This window comes from Pteropus alecto, unplaced genomic scaffold, assembly GCF_000325575.1.
Source record: "Pteropus alecto unplaced genomic scaffold, ASM32557v1 scaffold121, whole genome shotgun sequence".
Taxonomy (NCBI): domain Eukaryota; kingdom Metazoa; phylum Chordata; class Mammalia; order Chiroptera; family Pteropodidae; genus Pteropus; species Pteropus alecto.
The window spans coordinates 8,423,434-8,439,314 of record NW_006434369.1 but is presented as its reverse complement, the minus strand read 5'-3'; the positions used below and the strand labels follow the sequence as shown (position 1 = coordinate 8,439,314).

General features: G+C 37.3%; 1 protein-coding gene across 6 annotated transcripts in view; it reads left to right on the top strand.

Annotated features, from left to right (window-relative positions):
- The window catches only part of PHACTR1 (phosphatase and actin regulator 1), a 489,864-nt gene that overhangs the window by 371,906 nt on the left and 102,077 nt on the right, over nucleotides 1-15,881 (top strand). For all 6 annotated transcript variants that reach the window (XM_025044937.1, XM_025044935.1, XM_025044940.1 and 3 more), the window contains one exon: nucleotides 13,774-13,854. In XM_025044937.1, coding sequence (XP_024900705.1) covers nucleotides 13,774-13,854 — 81 coding nt within the window. The remainder of the gene's footprint in view (nucleotides 1-13,773; nucleotides 13,855-15,881) is intronic.

Genomic DNA, 15,881 nt, shown 5'->3' with positions numbered 1-15,881 from the left:
CTCCTCAAAAAACTAAGAATTGATCTACCATATGATCCAGCAATCCCACTGCTGGGTATTTACCCCAAAGACTTGAAAACCCATATCTGAAAAGATATTTGCACATCAGTGTTCATAGCAGCATTATTCATGGTTGCCAGGACATGGAAGCATCCGAAGTGTCCTATAACAGACAATTGGATAAAGGAGCTGTGGTGCAAATATACAATGGAATATTACTCAGCCATAAAAAGAGATGAAATGTTGCCATTTGCGACAACATGGATGGACCTCGATATAATCATGCAAGCAAAATAAGTCAGACAGAAAAAGTTAAAAATCACATGATATCACTTATATGTGGGATATAAGCCTAAAAGCAACAAATGAGCAGGACAAACAAACAGAGACTCGTGGACATGGACAATGGACTCGTGGTTACCAGAGGGGAAGGGATTGGGGGAAAAAATTAAAAAATAAAATGTTAATAAATAAATTTAAATAAATAAAAGGTAAAAATAAAAGACAAATAGTGTATGATTCTACTTATATGAGATACCTAGAGTAGTCAAATTCATAGAAACAGAAAATATAATGGTGGTTGCCAGGGACTGGAAGAAGAGAGGAATGGGGAGTTGTTTAATGGGTATAGAATTACAGTTTTGCAAGATGAAAAAGTTCTGGAGATAGGTTGCACAACAAAGTAAATATACTTAACACTTCTGAACTGTACACTTAGAAGTGGGTAAGATGGTAAATTTTGACATTTTACTACAATTAAAAAATACTAAGGTTATGGCATCACTGAACTAATAGTTTCAACACAACATGTGATAGAGTCTAGTCAGTTTCTATGTAGCCTCCGTATTCATGGTTTCACAGCAATTAGTTTATCTAGTTAACTGTCAGATGACAGGTGTTTTAATAAGGGAAAAAAATAAATCAAGTTGATTGATCTATTTTCATTGCTTGTTCTTGTAATATTATGTAGATACAACACGGGGCAAGGTTTTCTATTAACCTGATGGTGGGGCCAGGACAGCCCCTTTTATGAGTTTGCCAGGAATAAAGAAAATGGATTAATGGTTCACATTTGCCTTTGAACACCACTGAGATCAGCTGGATTACCATCAGTACCATGGCCATTGAAACTTCATCCCCTCACTGTCTCAACTCAAGATGGCACTAAGAATCAGAATTTGAATTCTAAATTGCTGCCTTAGCCCAGAGATTTACTCAAATCAACCCATAACTAGGAGTCAACTTCTAGAATTGAGAAACTGATGGACAATATTACGGAACAAAGTTTTCTTCATGATGATGAAGAATCAATCTCAAGCAAAGAAAAGAAATTGAATTGTGCTATTCTTATTTGTAAATTAAGGATTGTACATCTGTCGGCTTCCGCTATACATGCTACAGTGACTCCAAAAGAAGTGCAAAAATACCCATCAGAAACAAAACTCAGAAGTTGCAATCATAAAAGAGAGAAGGCTGAACGTTCATTTAAGGGAGCAGGATGCTGCTTATCATGTCTCACTGTCTTGTCAAAACTGGGAAGAATGATGGCATTCTGTAAGAACAAATAGTGCCTCGAGAAAAGCCTTGAGTAGCACTTTGCTTTTAGACCTTTCTTCTTTATCACATATGTTATGAGGTTTCTTCTTTCTTCTTCACAGTGGTTATGTTTTTAATTTTTCCAATTGCTGTCAGGGTAAATGATTCACAAACCTGCTATTCAAATATTCTGGAATTTTTTTGGGGGGAGGGGTTTGGGGGGGGATACTATCCAGATACTTAAGGTTGATTTTTTCCCTTAATACAGATTAATAATTTATTTCTTCTATTTGAAGATAATGGATTATTCGGCCTTATTGTTTTTATCATTAGCTGGTGAATGCTCAGATGAAGCACAGCCAAATCCAGCCCGTTGCTGGGTGAGGCATCTTCTCACACAAGAGGAGAAGATTGAGACTGAAATGAAAAAATACATCTGATTTGCAGAATTGCAAGGGACAGTCCTAAATTACTTGGACTTTTTCTTAGATGTAGATATTTTTGTTATTTAATTACATGCAATGATTATGAGTTTTTTCTTCATGAACATTTCTGTTCTGCTTTGGTGAAGCTCAATATTTCAAGAACAGGCATCTAAATGCATAGCAAATCTACACATTCCTTTCCTGTATAGTTCTCTCCACCTGAAATGACTGACGAGAAGTAACTGAGCAGATATTCACCTTCCTGAACATAGATATTATTTGCCATCTACAGGCATACCTCAGAGACACTGTGGGTTCAGTTCCAGACCACGGTAATAAAACAAATATCATCAGTGAAGTGAGTCATAATCTTTTTGTTGGTGGAAGGTCTTGCCTTCAATTTGTAAAAGAAATGCAACACCTGTGAGGTGGAATAAAGTGAAGTGCAATAAAACGAGGTGTGCCTGTACATTTAAATTTGTGTGTGACTCTGTATTTCCTCTGGCCAGTTTAACTTTTTCCTAAAGTAGAGGATGGCCATAATAATAATCACACAGCTTGTTGAGTTTTATGTGCAAAACAGTATGCTTCATCTTCATCTGCGAAATCTTGTTTAATGAAAATTACATAGCAGCTACACTTAATATAATGATTTAAGAAATTCTCATAGTTTAAGAGCTACAAAATTCTGCCCAGGAAATAGCAAAAATTATATCTTTAGTTTTATATATATATACACTGTAAACCTATCTGTACAAGTCTATTTATAGATAGGCTGAATAAATATGTTTGGCATATGCCAAATTTTTAAAGGCGTAGAAGGGCAGTATAATGTCATGTTTAAGCATTCACACACTGGAGTCACACAGCTTGATTCAAGTCCACCTCTACATCTTGGGCAAGTTACTTAGCATCTTCTTTATCTGCAAAATGGAGATAGTAGTACCAACCTGGTACTGTTGTTTTGAGACTTACTTAAAGTACCACATGGCAAGCATGTAGAGTAGCTCCTAATACATAGTTTAAGTGTTACCATGGCAATAGAAGGGAGAAATCAAATCTACCAAAAATGTCCCTTTCAGGCAACATATTTGTCTGAGTGAACATCTGATATAACTATGCATAGTTTTGATTTTTTAAATTTTTGTTCAAAATAATTACTGACTTTGGTTCTGACTATAGATAATAAGAACAAATAAAACTCCTCGATATAATGCCGCTGTCTGTCCAATATATTGTCAGAGAACTAAGATTTTAAAGCACAAATTTCTTAACACTGCCTTTTAAAGACTTCATTGCAGCAGAGTTTATCTGACCATGAGTAGAAAAACAAGCAGTGAAGCAACAAGCTTATTTCCATAACTTGGCACCACAAAAATACTTTGAACAAGGACCCTATTATCTTTTAGGTAACAGGTGGTAGCTAGGGTATTAAGCTGTTCTGGGCAGGATTTCAGATTTCCATTCACCGGTGCTTTAGGCGGTACAATTCTATCATAAAGCAATCAATAATAATTAGGTGTCTGGAATGAAATACAGTGCAGCATTATGCTTCCTACATCTGGAAGGAGAAACTCACTTAACTAGCTCCAATCAATGAATTTTCCTTTCATTCCTTTGCAGGGTGGGGAGGAAAGTGAGAGGCAGCAGAGAACATGGTAGAAATGTGAATTGTGGCTCAGTGCACAATCACAAAAAAAATTAGATGTTATGACACACTTTCCTACAAGTAATAGAAGCAAGCCCCAAAGCATTAAACCTTTATTTCTAGCATAAACATTTTCATCAAATTGCATTCTCTGTCACTGTAGGGCCATCTGTTTCACATTTAATGAAAAAGTCTGTCATAATAGGTGGGGGTGTGTGTGTGTGTGTGTGAGAGAGAGAGAGAGAGAGAAAGGATAAAGTGAAGGTTGTAAACAGGACTTAATATACATTATTTTTCAGATCTTAGTTTTATTAAATCACGTTCCCATAAGAGGAGGCCAATAAATGGAGAAGGAATTATTTCTTTTGTGTCTCATAGATCTCGGAAGAGAAAACAAAATACGATTCTATTAGAATTTGATTGGAAGTTTCCTCTGCAGATTAGGGTAAGAGATAAAGAAAACGGAATCTGCAAATTGTAACATAAACTTTTCTCAGTACACTCTCAAGAGTGATGAGCTTGATCCTTGCAAAACTACTTCCCCTCAGTTGCTTCTTACTTGTCACTTCAAGGATGGGCTCTAAAGACAGCCCATCTTATTTCCAAAATTCAAAATCCTTACTTCTGCAAAATTACTCACCTCTAAAACTTTCTGCCAGTATTTCCCCCCCAAAACTCCAGGTCTCTGTCTTGCTACCTAGAGACCTGCAAACATCAAGAGCAACCCTTCTACACTCTGGTCTGACCTATTTCAAGAAATGACCGGGAAAAGACTTGCGGCTTTTATTGCCTTCTAATCATCCTTTCTTTTATTAACAGGAGTGAGTCTGCTGGCCAACGGCATAATTTCATTATATGGTGGCTGAGTTTTTCATTCCCCTTCAGAGACTATTGCAACAGTATAAAGAGAAGCAGAGTTAGAAGTCCTTTTAATGTTTTTTTTTTTTATTTTGAAAAATAGGACACATTGAGAAAATATATCAAGCGTCAAGGTATAGTTTAACAGATGGTTATAAAGTGAACACCATATTACCACTGCCTAAGTCATAAAAGAGAATATCGACGGCACCTGGAATCCCCTTAATGGGCCTTTCTGGTTGCAGTTCCCCTCCCCACCAAAGGTGGCCAGTAACCTGATTTTTATTGTGATCATAACCTTTCTTCTCCTGGTAGTTTTAAAGCTTAGAGGTATGCATCTCTAAACCACATACTTAGTTCTGCCAGTTTTTGAACTTTATATAAATGAGAAATAGTATATGTGTTCTTTTGTCTCTCATTGTTTACTCAACATTACTTATAAGATTCATTTATTTTGTTTACTTTTTATTTTGAAAATTTGAAAACATAAGTTGAAAGAATTGTATAATGATAATACCATGTAATTGTACACTTTTATAACCATCACCTAAAAGCTGCTAAGATTTGGCCATATTTGTTGCTGCTTTTTTTTTTTCCTGAAGTATTCTAAAGTAACTTACTGACTTCTCTAATCATGCATCTTTTAAAAAGTAAGGAAAACATCCTATATAACCACAAGTCTATTATAATATGTAGCAAAACCCTAGTATTATCTTATACCCAGTCCATACTCATATTTTTCCAACCTACCCCAAAACGCTTTTTACAGCTGGTTTGTTCAAACCATGATCCAATCAAGATCCATGGAAAATGTATTTTTAACAGCACAACTTATAGCTTAAAATGAATCTGTGAACCTACCTTTATCTCATACATTTAAGCAGTGGACAGAGCTCCTACAGAACCTGGCCATAGACACATCTACCACAGTGAAGAGGAAAACAAATCACCTCATCTCTGCTAATGGCGTGGTCTTACTCTCATGCTCGGTGACTCTGGAGGAATTATACTGTCTGAATTACTCAGAAAGAAGTACCTCCTATCAATTACATCAAAACCAAAATTGTTGTTTGGGGCAGACGCTATATGGTATTGAGCTGCTCAAGGTTAAACAAATCTAGTTTTACTTATCTAGGGAATGCATATGGGGCTGGCCCATCCAGGGAGCTCATTGGAATGCAGATCGCCCCCAAGTGAAGTTTCTACCAGGACTAGAGGAAGACAAGTAGATAGATGGCTGGTCACTTTGCTCCATTAAGATCTTCCAGGTCAGTCATGCCTTGCTCATTTGATATTGCAGGACTTTAGGGTTTTGGTTGTGTTTGATTCAAACATTTACTGGAATGCTCTTGACAAAAGAGCTTGGCCTCTCTATGTCCCTGCTGAGTTGGACTGACCTCCCTGGTTCCTTTCTATGACAGACCACATTTGCTTCCTGCAATCTGATAGTTAGATGAACATCTCCCAGAGACTTTGCTCAGAGTGAGAGTCCCATGGTACTCCATAAAAAGATCATATTGTCCAATGAATTTGGGAGAAACACTGAGTTAAACTGAGTTAAACTGATTTCTTCACTGTAGGTCTTTTTGCGCTAATGCTATGTACCACCGATTCTCCAGTGGTACATAGCATTTCCCAAAATTATTGTCCTCAGAATCCTTTCTTCAGAGCATCTCTGGGGGTTACTCTTCTGCACAACTGACTTTAGAAAGTGCTGATCTATATGACTTGGGTGTAATCATAAGCAACAGGAAATAAACAATCTCATCTTCTACCTCATGGGCCATGAAGAGTTTATCCAAGCTAGTGCAGCATTACATAAGAACAATGGCTGGGCTGCCATGTTGAAGATGAGAAACTTTGTTTTTGTGCTCTCTCCGCTTGGACCTTAGTTGAAATTCATACTATAATGTGGGGGAATCAGGATTTGTGCTTATTATCATGTGATGAGGACACTTATGCCTTAGATTCTTTGACATGGAATTTGCACATGGTTTGAATTTTTAAAGGGAGAAAAGTTCTAAACTGGTCAGCCTCTCTGATTCTGAAGAACACTTGGCCTTACTTGCCAAATATTTTTTTTAATTCATTTTGAATTAGTAATTCAATAAGCTTTCTTTGAATAATCATGTAAGTGAAAACTTCCTTGCCTAGTTATTCCACACTTACCAAATGTCTAGATATTTATAGAACTCTCGAACATCTTCTGAGTTAGTAAAAAACATAATATTTGGTGCTCATACAAATTGCTTCTAGATGAACATGACTTCTTGAATATGTTTATCATACCACTGTCTGAAACTATACATTTAGGGTTGCATTCTTTTTTACTTTCCCTTCTTTGTTTCAATATGGCATTTAGATTGATAACTGATTTGCTTTTCTCATTAATTTCCTTATGAAATACAAGGTCAACTGGTATTTGCCATCTGAGCTTTCAAAATGGAAGACTCCAGGTTTACCCACTCCTCCAATTCCTTGCTCCTTTTTCTCCCCTTTTATCTATTGTATGTATAAACTTAATTTTGAAATGGAGTCTCGTTATCTTAAAGCATCTGGAGCTAGAGTTGTGACATCATATTAATAATCTTCATTATTTATGGAGTCAGATGGGAAGTGAAGCTATGTCCTAGGTTCTCAAGGCTCATTCATTTGTTACTTACAGACTTCTAGCCTAAATTCACTTTCACTGGTGTTGTAAAATTTTAAAGGGATAAAAGCTACAGATTTTACTTACTAGTTGAGTATTTTAACAACTGAAGGTATAAGACCCTGCAGTAAGATACTGAAAATTTCATCATTCTCAATTGTTTTTTCTCCTTCAAACTTCTTTCCCCTACAGAATGCAATTTAAAGGCAGTTGAACAGAGAATTCAACAGAGATAGATTATCCTAGAGAAAAATCTACATAATTTCCTGTTCTGATACTCTTAGTAGAACCAAATGACTTGTTCCAGCATCATTATTGCTTTTTTTCCTATTTCCTCATTTTTTAAATAAAAAAGCAATACTTAAAAGTTATAAAACATGAGTATTTTCCTTCAAATGATACTACCCCACCCAGAAATTGTTTGTCTAGTGGTATATTCTAGAAAAAATTCTTAAACCTGTTCGTATGGGTGCCTGGACAAGTATTTTTACAGTAGCAATGTTTGTATGCCCAAAATTTGAAACAACTTAAATTTCCTTCGATCAGGGATGGTTAGGTAAAGTATGGTACTTATGTCCTATATAATGGCATGCAATACTCAAAAAGAATGAGGTGCTTCTGTATGTACCGATGGGAAGGTCTCTTAAACATATTGATAAATAAGAGAGAAAAAAAGACTTGTAGAACGATATGAGCAGAATGATTCTACTTCTGTTTTTAAAACTGGATTTATATATAGTGTTGGAGTGTGAGAATATGTGGAAAAGAAGAAGAGGAGGGAGGAAAGAAGAGAGAATAGCAAAGGAGGGTAGTAGTGAGATTTGGTGAGTTGGATTTATGAAGGGAGGCAGGTGAAATAGGACGTTTTCTCTATATTTTTTGAAATATTTAAAGTGAAAATATTTTCACATGTTATTTAATTACATGCACATTGTTTTCATAAATAAAAAAATAAAAGTATATGTATGTGCACAAAAATAACAATAGAATGTCCTATAGTTATTTTTAACAAATTCATCTTAGCTAGGCATTCACTAAGTAGAAAGAGCCCATCTAAGATGCCTATTTTAAATTCATTGATGTCAAAGAAGCATAGGATTCCTTGGCTTAGCATCCATGTGAATAAGGAGACAGAAAATAATTAAGGAGAGATGATAGGGAACTGGCTTTTAGTAAATATGCCATAGACTGTAGTGGTGACTCAGAAGAGTTTACAAAAATGATTAGACTAGAACTGCTGTCACTCCATTATTAGAGTTAGTCTCTGGGCTCTGGTGGAATTTACTGCCAAGGATCAGTTAGTTCTTCACCAGGCTCCCCATTTCTAAAGCACTTGCCCAAATGTAAACAGACTTTAAAACAATAGATCAGAACATAAAGCTGTGGAAATTCTCCTAGTTTTGTTTGTTTGTTTGTTTACAAACCAGTGCAAGGATACATGTTTTTAAAATGTGAGTCTTATAATTATTCAGGTATGAGGAGGCCAACAGATCAGGAAACGACAGCCATTGAAAAGATAGTTCGTTATGATCACGGATTCTGAGAGAAAGGGTCATGCCACCACAGAGGGCCACATAGGGAAGCACCAGGGTCAGGCAGGAGCCCTTATTGTGGTTTTTGCAGGAGGGAATGAGCAGGACAGGCTAAACAGGCTTACCTGATTAGACTGAACCATTTTAGCAGCCTCTGGGGCATAGAGACAGTCTCCAGTGGTCTGGTACCTGGCCCTGGGATGAGAAGGGCAGGGGACAGTGGCCTATAGTATAAGAGCTCATTCAGGAGGCAGTTGAGGCTTGGACTCAGATTAGTTTTGGTTTGCATATGAAAGGTGCACTCATAGGTGAGTCATTTATGATCTGTAGGAATTGGCTAGCCCTGGGAGGGACAGTCTCTCCAGGATCAGTAAAGTCTCAAGATGTCAATGCATCAGAAATACAGAAAATAAAAAGGCTGATTAATGGATGGTGATAAAGATGCACAAATAACTGTGACTTTCAAGGCTTTCTGCATGAGTTTTATATTAAGGTGGAGGCTGATGACAGGCTTAGAGAGTCTTCCTTGGATATAGCAATTTTTGAAGATGATTTTTGAAGGGGGCCATTTTGGGCTAATTTTGGTACAGTAATTGAGAAATCCCTGTCCCACTCGTTTTAGGTAAGAGGGTATGTGAAGCTTCTTTTTGTGTTTGGATCTACTCAAGTGATTTTTTGTCAGTCTATAAAACAAATCAGTAATTTTTTTCACTTTTTCTCTTCAGGCGTAGAGTTTTAGACTGGGTGTCCCTGCAATAGTCTGCACATTTGCTGGCTTACATGATTTTGTTTCAATGTTTCAGTTACCAGAGGACCATCTCAAAGATCTATTACAGTGTTCTATATTTACTGCAGTCTGAAGATTTTGTTCTTTTCTAAACATTTAAAGAGTTGTATTGCCACTATCTGATCTATATTTTCATTTTGGGAGTGAATCAAATTCCTGCTTTTTGTGTTTTGGTACTATCGTGTTAGAGGATAAAAAATTTGGTTTTAGAAATTTACCATTATATGCTATATTTCTAATCATTTTATTTTCATGTTGTTCTCTTGCTTACTGTGGCCTAAAGTTTATTGATTTAATTACTTGCTTAGATTTACTAATTTTAACTGAGGTTTTTGACATTTTGGGAATTTCTCTTTGTGGTCACTATTTTTTTCTTCATATCTTAACAGCTTTATTGAGGTATAATTTGCCTGCCATAAAATTAACCTATTGTAATTATACAATTCAATAGTAATTTTCAGTAAATTTAAAGAGTTGCACAACGATCACCACAATCCAGTTTCATAACCAAAAAGTTTACACCAGAACATTCCCACATGTGGTCACTCAGCATTTGTACTGCCCTATGCTTTAGTAACTGAAAACACTAGAGAAAGGAATCCTTATACTTTATAATAGATTTTATTTTAAAATAAGTCTTTATTGACTTAATTTTCATTTTATATGAAAATAGTACCCACTTGCATGCTTTTTTGCCACATGTCTAACAAAATAGTTTCTCAGTTTTCTCTTCTTAAAGAGATGGATGTTTTTGTTCTATTCATTACCATAGTCCACCTCCCAAAGACCAAACATTCCCCAGTTAACTGGCTCACCATCGTGCTCAGTTCTCATTTAGTCTGATAAATAAATTCAATCTGATGGATTCCTGCTATCTTTGAGCAGGTGCACTACCCATTACACCTTCTCTCTTCCCCAATGCAATTATTCGCTTCTGACTTCTTTAACTTTTTGTAATTTATTCTCTTTTTTTATCTTTTTTCATATTTTTCAACTAAAACCAAAATTGGTGGAGAGAGTTGGACTTAGTTTTGGTCAATGAAAAGGAAATCACCATATTTTCTTTTCCCCACAGTAAATCCTCTTCCCCCTATGTTTTATGGCTCAGTAGTAGACCAGGTCAAAAGATTTGAGCTGTCCTTCTGCACCAAACAGCTAACTTTATTTCACTTCCTGGAGCAGTGGTGAGCTTGTCTTTGGCCCCAGTTAAACTTAGCTCTAACTTTGGAAGGGCTACTAAAAATAAGATTTCTCGAGAGGCGTCATGCATATCTTGTCAAAAGAGATAGTCAATAAAGAGTGCCTTAGAAGGAAGAAGCCCCTAAAGTAAAGCATAGCTATGTTATTTTACGATCTTCACAACAATGTGGTATCATGGTGGGAGAAACAGACATGAAAATCTCTTTCTGCTCTTTCACTTACTGCTGTGACTGAGCAGGTTAGTGTTGCTGCGCCTCAGGTACCCCATCTGTAAAATGAGGGTGAGAATACGTCACATGATTGTGAAGTATTAAGGATTAAGGTGAGGATTAAGTTAGATTACATGACATTCCACCCTTCTCAAAATGATCTCTGCATCCCCTGTGGGCATAGGGCTCTGTACTAGGAAATGGGCAAAGCCAAAGAATAAATTTGCAATCTCTTCCCAGAAAGTCAATTAAACTTGGAAACTGGTAGTTCTGGGTGGGGAGATATTTTCTTATTTAAATAAGAGCATATATATTATGTGAGGTCCACCTTAGTTATTAAGGAAAAATCCTCAATACATTAAAGAAATCGTGTGCGTGGGACAGCCAACTTCCATCTTACTCTTGCTGCCTCTGGCATTATTCTTTTGCCACTAGACAAAGTTCTATGGAAAAGTGGAGAAGCACTGGTCCATGAGTCTAGCACAATCTCATTTAACTTCCAATCCTTGTTTTATGAAATATCTGACTACATTTCCCTAGCTCATACCTAATGTCTCCTCTTAGGCATGACTAACATTGAGTTCTCCATGATTCCTGCAAACCCGATTCTCATCTTGTGTGTCCTACCTTAGTAACTGACAATGCCACCCATTCATCTGTGAAAGTCCGGAACCAAAGGAGTCATCCTTGATCCCTCTCTTTTCTTCACATCCTACGTCCAATCCTTAACTGCAAGTTGTTGTAGCAACATTGCCACCTTCATGTGTCTTGAATGCATCCTTTGTCTCCATCTTCGTCACCTCTTTATGCATGCTTTTCAGGTGACTTCATGTCACCCCAAAGATGTTAACAAACTCCTTGCTTAAAAACCCCTGCTTCTCATTGCATATCCAGTCTTTTCCCACTGTACTTCTAAGCAAATCTTTTTTAAAATCAGGCCAAACTTTCTAACCTGTCTGCAGTTCCATTTTCCTTCTCTGGGAGCTCCTCTTCTGCACAGAAAACATCTTTCTGCCCTCCTGCCACTGTATCATGTCATTTAGTATAGGTCATAAAACTCCTTCACCCCTCCAAAACCAGCACTGCTCCAGAGGTCCCTACGCCCACCGTTAATGCTTGTCCTTCCATGTAACCCTCCTGCCCTCACCTCTGTTGGTATATATTTATATGTACCTGTTTTATTATTAACATGTTTTCAGTAAGCTATATGCGAGTACAATTTAACCTAACATTTATTTTTTCTGTCTCTTTTTTTACTTTCATTTTTTTATTTTTTAAATTAATTTATTTAAATTAGTTTCAAGTATATAGTACATTGGTTAAACATCTATAAAGTTCATAAAATGATCCCCCCAATTGCTCCCTCCCTCCCCTGACTCTGACTTAAGTATTAATACTAACTGCATTCCCTCTGCCATGCTCCCCATACCCATGACCAGCTAGCAACTACTAATTTGTACTTCTTTAACCCTTCACCCCATTCTACCAGCCCCCCAACCCCTCCCTTCTGTCTCGTACCACTTTCATTATAATTTAAGAGAAAGAATTAGAGTATACCATTTTTAAAATATTAAGTCCCATAACATATGATCAGTGATTTCCAGTCTTAATATGACAATAACCCAGAGAGCTTTTTATTACAGTATAGATGTCCAGGTCGCACCCTGGACCTATTAAATCAGAATAGCTGAGGCTGAGTGTTTTCTCAGACTGGCAAAGTGACTCGACTAAGGTAACACAGCTAGTGGATAACCAAGTTAGAATCACAATCCCTGTTTCCTCGCTTGTTTTCTAGTCTTATTGGTCTTCTTTGAACTAAATTATCCTGGGTTATTCTGTGTGTGTGTGTGTGTGTGTGTGTGTGTGTGAGAGAGAGAGAGAGAGAGAGAGAGAGAGAGAGAGAGAGAGAGAGATTAATCTGTATCTGAATTTGTCTACATAAAATCCTTATTTTATAACTGGCTTTTTTTCTCCCTGAATAACTGTGTATTGAAAGGATGTGGAGATTCTTAAGCTGACAAAAGCAACCAAAATAACCTCTCTCCTCCTCCATTCAATATTTACCCAGAAACTGCAGTGTCAGCTGCTAGAATAGCTTGCTTCCTTCCATGGGCTCTGCTCACTTCTCCCACCCTACCTTGAGCCACAGGCCTGCCCTTTTGTTCTGCCCCTCACTGCTCTACTCTATTTCCATCATGTCCACTGACCTGAGGGGAAACATTCCCTCTTCCCTCTTCCAGCCCCCACCTGCTGGGGCCATTGGCTCAGGTGAGTAGTGGGTCCTGGTGAAGATGCATTTGGTAACTGATGCTCCATTTCTCTCTTGGAGTGAAGAGAGGAGAGCAGTGGTGGGTGTCCCCTAAGGATCTCCCACCACTCCTCAGTCTCTCCATCCAGAGATCTCTTTAGGAGATATTTTCATACCATTTTTTAATGGTTGGGGAGCAAAAGCATCCTCAGTGAGACATGATTTACATGAACTAGATCTTTAAAAAGGAAATCTCATCTATGAGAAAACACCACACTCAGGAAAACGCCCTGTAATGTAGAGGTTAAACTGAGATGGGAGGTAGTGTTTCTCGCTTTGAATCCTGGTTCCTCTTCTCAATAACCTTGTGACTCTGACAAGTTGTTGAGCTTCTCTCTGCTACAGTTTCCTCAACTATAAACCAAGGTTAAATAAAATGAAATAATAATGCCTACCTCATAGGTGATTTGAAGATTGTTTTTAAGTTTAAATGAAATATCCAATTAAAATGTTTATAGTATCAAACAATATTAACTGGTATCATTAACTTACATTAGTAAAGTAGAATTTATGGAAGCTTTCCCATATATTAATTACATTTCAGTATATTAAAATATGATTAAAAGAAACATCTTTGTTACTTACTCACAACTGCTTCTCTGTTTGTGTTTTGCTTGTAGCCCTGGAAAGGAAAATATCGATGAGGCAAAGCAGAGAGGAGCTGATAAAACGAGGAGTCTTGAAGGAAATTTATGATAAAGGTAAGGGGACTGGTCTACTCTTCATGGGCCAGAAAGCTCTGCATGAAATCTGTGTGCATATTTCTTAGAGTCGGATATAGTTTTCTGCATCACTTTATCAGGATTTGAACCTTTAAAACTCTAGACAACTCTGGAGAGAAAAGAAAATGTAAAGACAGCACTAAAGCTATCAGTATTATTTTAGGGGAGGAAAAAAGCTGCCTTGTTCTCAGCATTGAAATCAAACCACAGGATGCTAAGGAAAATGATATGGCTCCAGGAATGATGTAGGTACTGGTTGTGAGCCTATTGGTGTTCAAATACACACAGCTGGGGTGAATTTAATTGCTCAGGCTCTTTCAGGCACTGGGGTTCCCAAGACATGTTAAAAATCCACAAGCATCTAGAATTTCCCCCAACAAATTATTTTCAGGAGCTCATCTCCCCATAGTGGAAGAAATCAAAGTAGATACAATTATAAAAAAATAACTGTCCACATAAGGTATTTCAAATGCTAATAATTACGGTGATTCAAATGCTGTATGAATGTGTCCACAGGTATTTGCCAATGAATATCGTGTGTCTTTGGCTTATAGAATTACTGCCTTCAAGTTAAATGTATGTAGTGGTTTACGCAGTATATTAAATATTCTTCACTCATTTTTTTCTAAGAGCTTTGCTATTTTAAATTATGCTTGCTTTCTTCTCTCTCAGGGCCACACTTCACTTAAGGCTTTAAATGAAATGACAGGCTGTTGATCCCAATCTTGTTATAGCCATAAATAGTAATTGTCTGTTTCAAGTCTTCTTGTTGTTTGGGGCTGGTGTTATTTAGTGGGCCAGATTATTATATCACATATTCTTCTTTAAAGATCCATCCTGGTAATCAGAGTGCTCCTGTAATTCTGACAATACAATCAGTTTACTATATTTTTGTAGGTCTTCTGCATGCCTAGTTTGTGTTCTAACACAAAAAGGCAGGTTGTGTTTCTATCTGTGGTGCTCTCTGATTCCACTGTTTTCAGTGAGTTGGTCCTTATTCTTTTGTTGCATTTCACTCATCCATTCTGTTATGGAGCTTCCCAGTGACACTTTTCAGGTATTTCCTCTTAGCACAAATTGCCACCCTGAAATGAGACAAGTAGGAAGTGGCACTACTCTTGCCCTGCCCTAAGTGGAGGGCAGGGTGTGAAGTTTTACTATTTCAAACTACCTTCTATAATTATCAGAGACTCCTGGGGCCAAGAAATCCCTATAGTGAGCCAGTTTATCCTTCTATTTCTGAGTAAGGCCATACCAGAGTACAACTTCTCTGGCTGATTAAACTTTCCAGGGAAATACGACCCGTAATTTTGTCACTTTTCTCCAATGTCTTGCTTTCTGCACAACCCCTCAGATCTTCCCTTATATCAACCTTAAATCTTCATGCTTCATCTCAGGCTCCTTTGTTCGTATTTACTCCCCAGTAGAGATGGGAGGTATCTGACTACAGGTATAATATTACATAATAATCATCCAAATGTGAAAATAAAATTACTATCACAGATAAAGTCTGTTCAGATCAGTTAAAAGATCCCTTCCCCTCCCTCCTTTCTTCCTTTATATCTCTCACTGTAAAACTTTAGGAATATTCTAAAGTAGAGAATATATTTTTCTGTAGCATTTATTATTTCCTTTACACCTAATACCTGGGTTAAGGTAGCCATTGCCTAAGTAACACCCTGACTTACTCAAAGAAGTCATAGATTATTAGAACAAAGACCTCATTTTATAGAGAAAGAAATGGGGAGCCTGGAGGCTGGGGCCTGCTAGCACCACGCCAGCAGTAGCAGTTCACAGAGAGCGAGGACTGTGTCCCGTTCACATTTGTTTCATAGTAGACACTCAAGAGCTGGTTGTGGAGGAAAGGACCAGTCTCACCCCCACCTATCATCACAACTTCCTGTTTCATTTTTTCCTTTGCACTTATCACTGTCTGCTCTTTCTGTCTGGTTCTCATAGGCTTGGCTTGCTGCCAGATCCCGCAAGCCTCAATCAATGCTTCAACT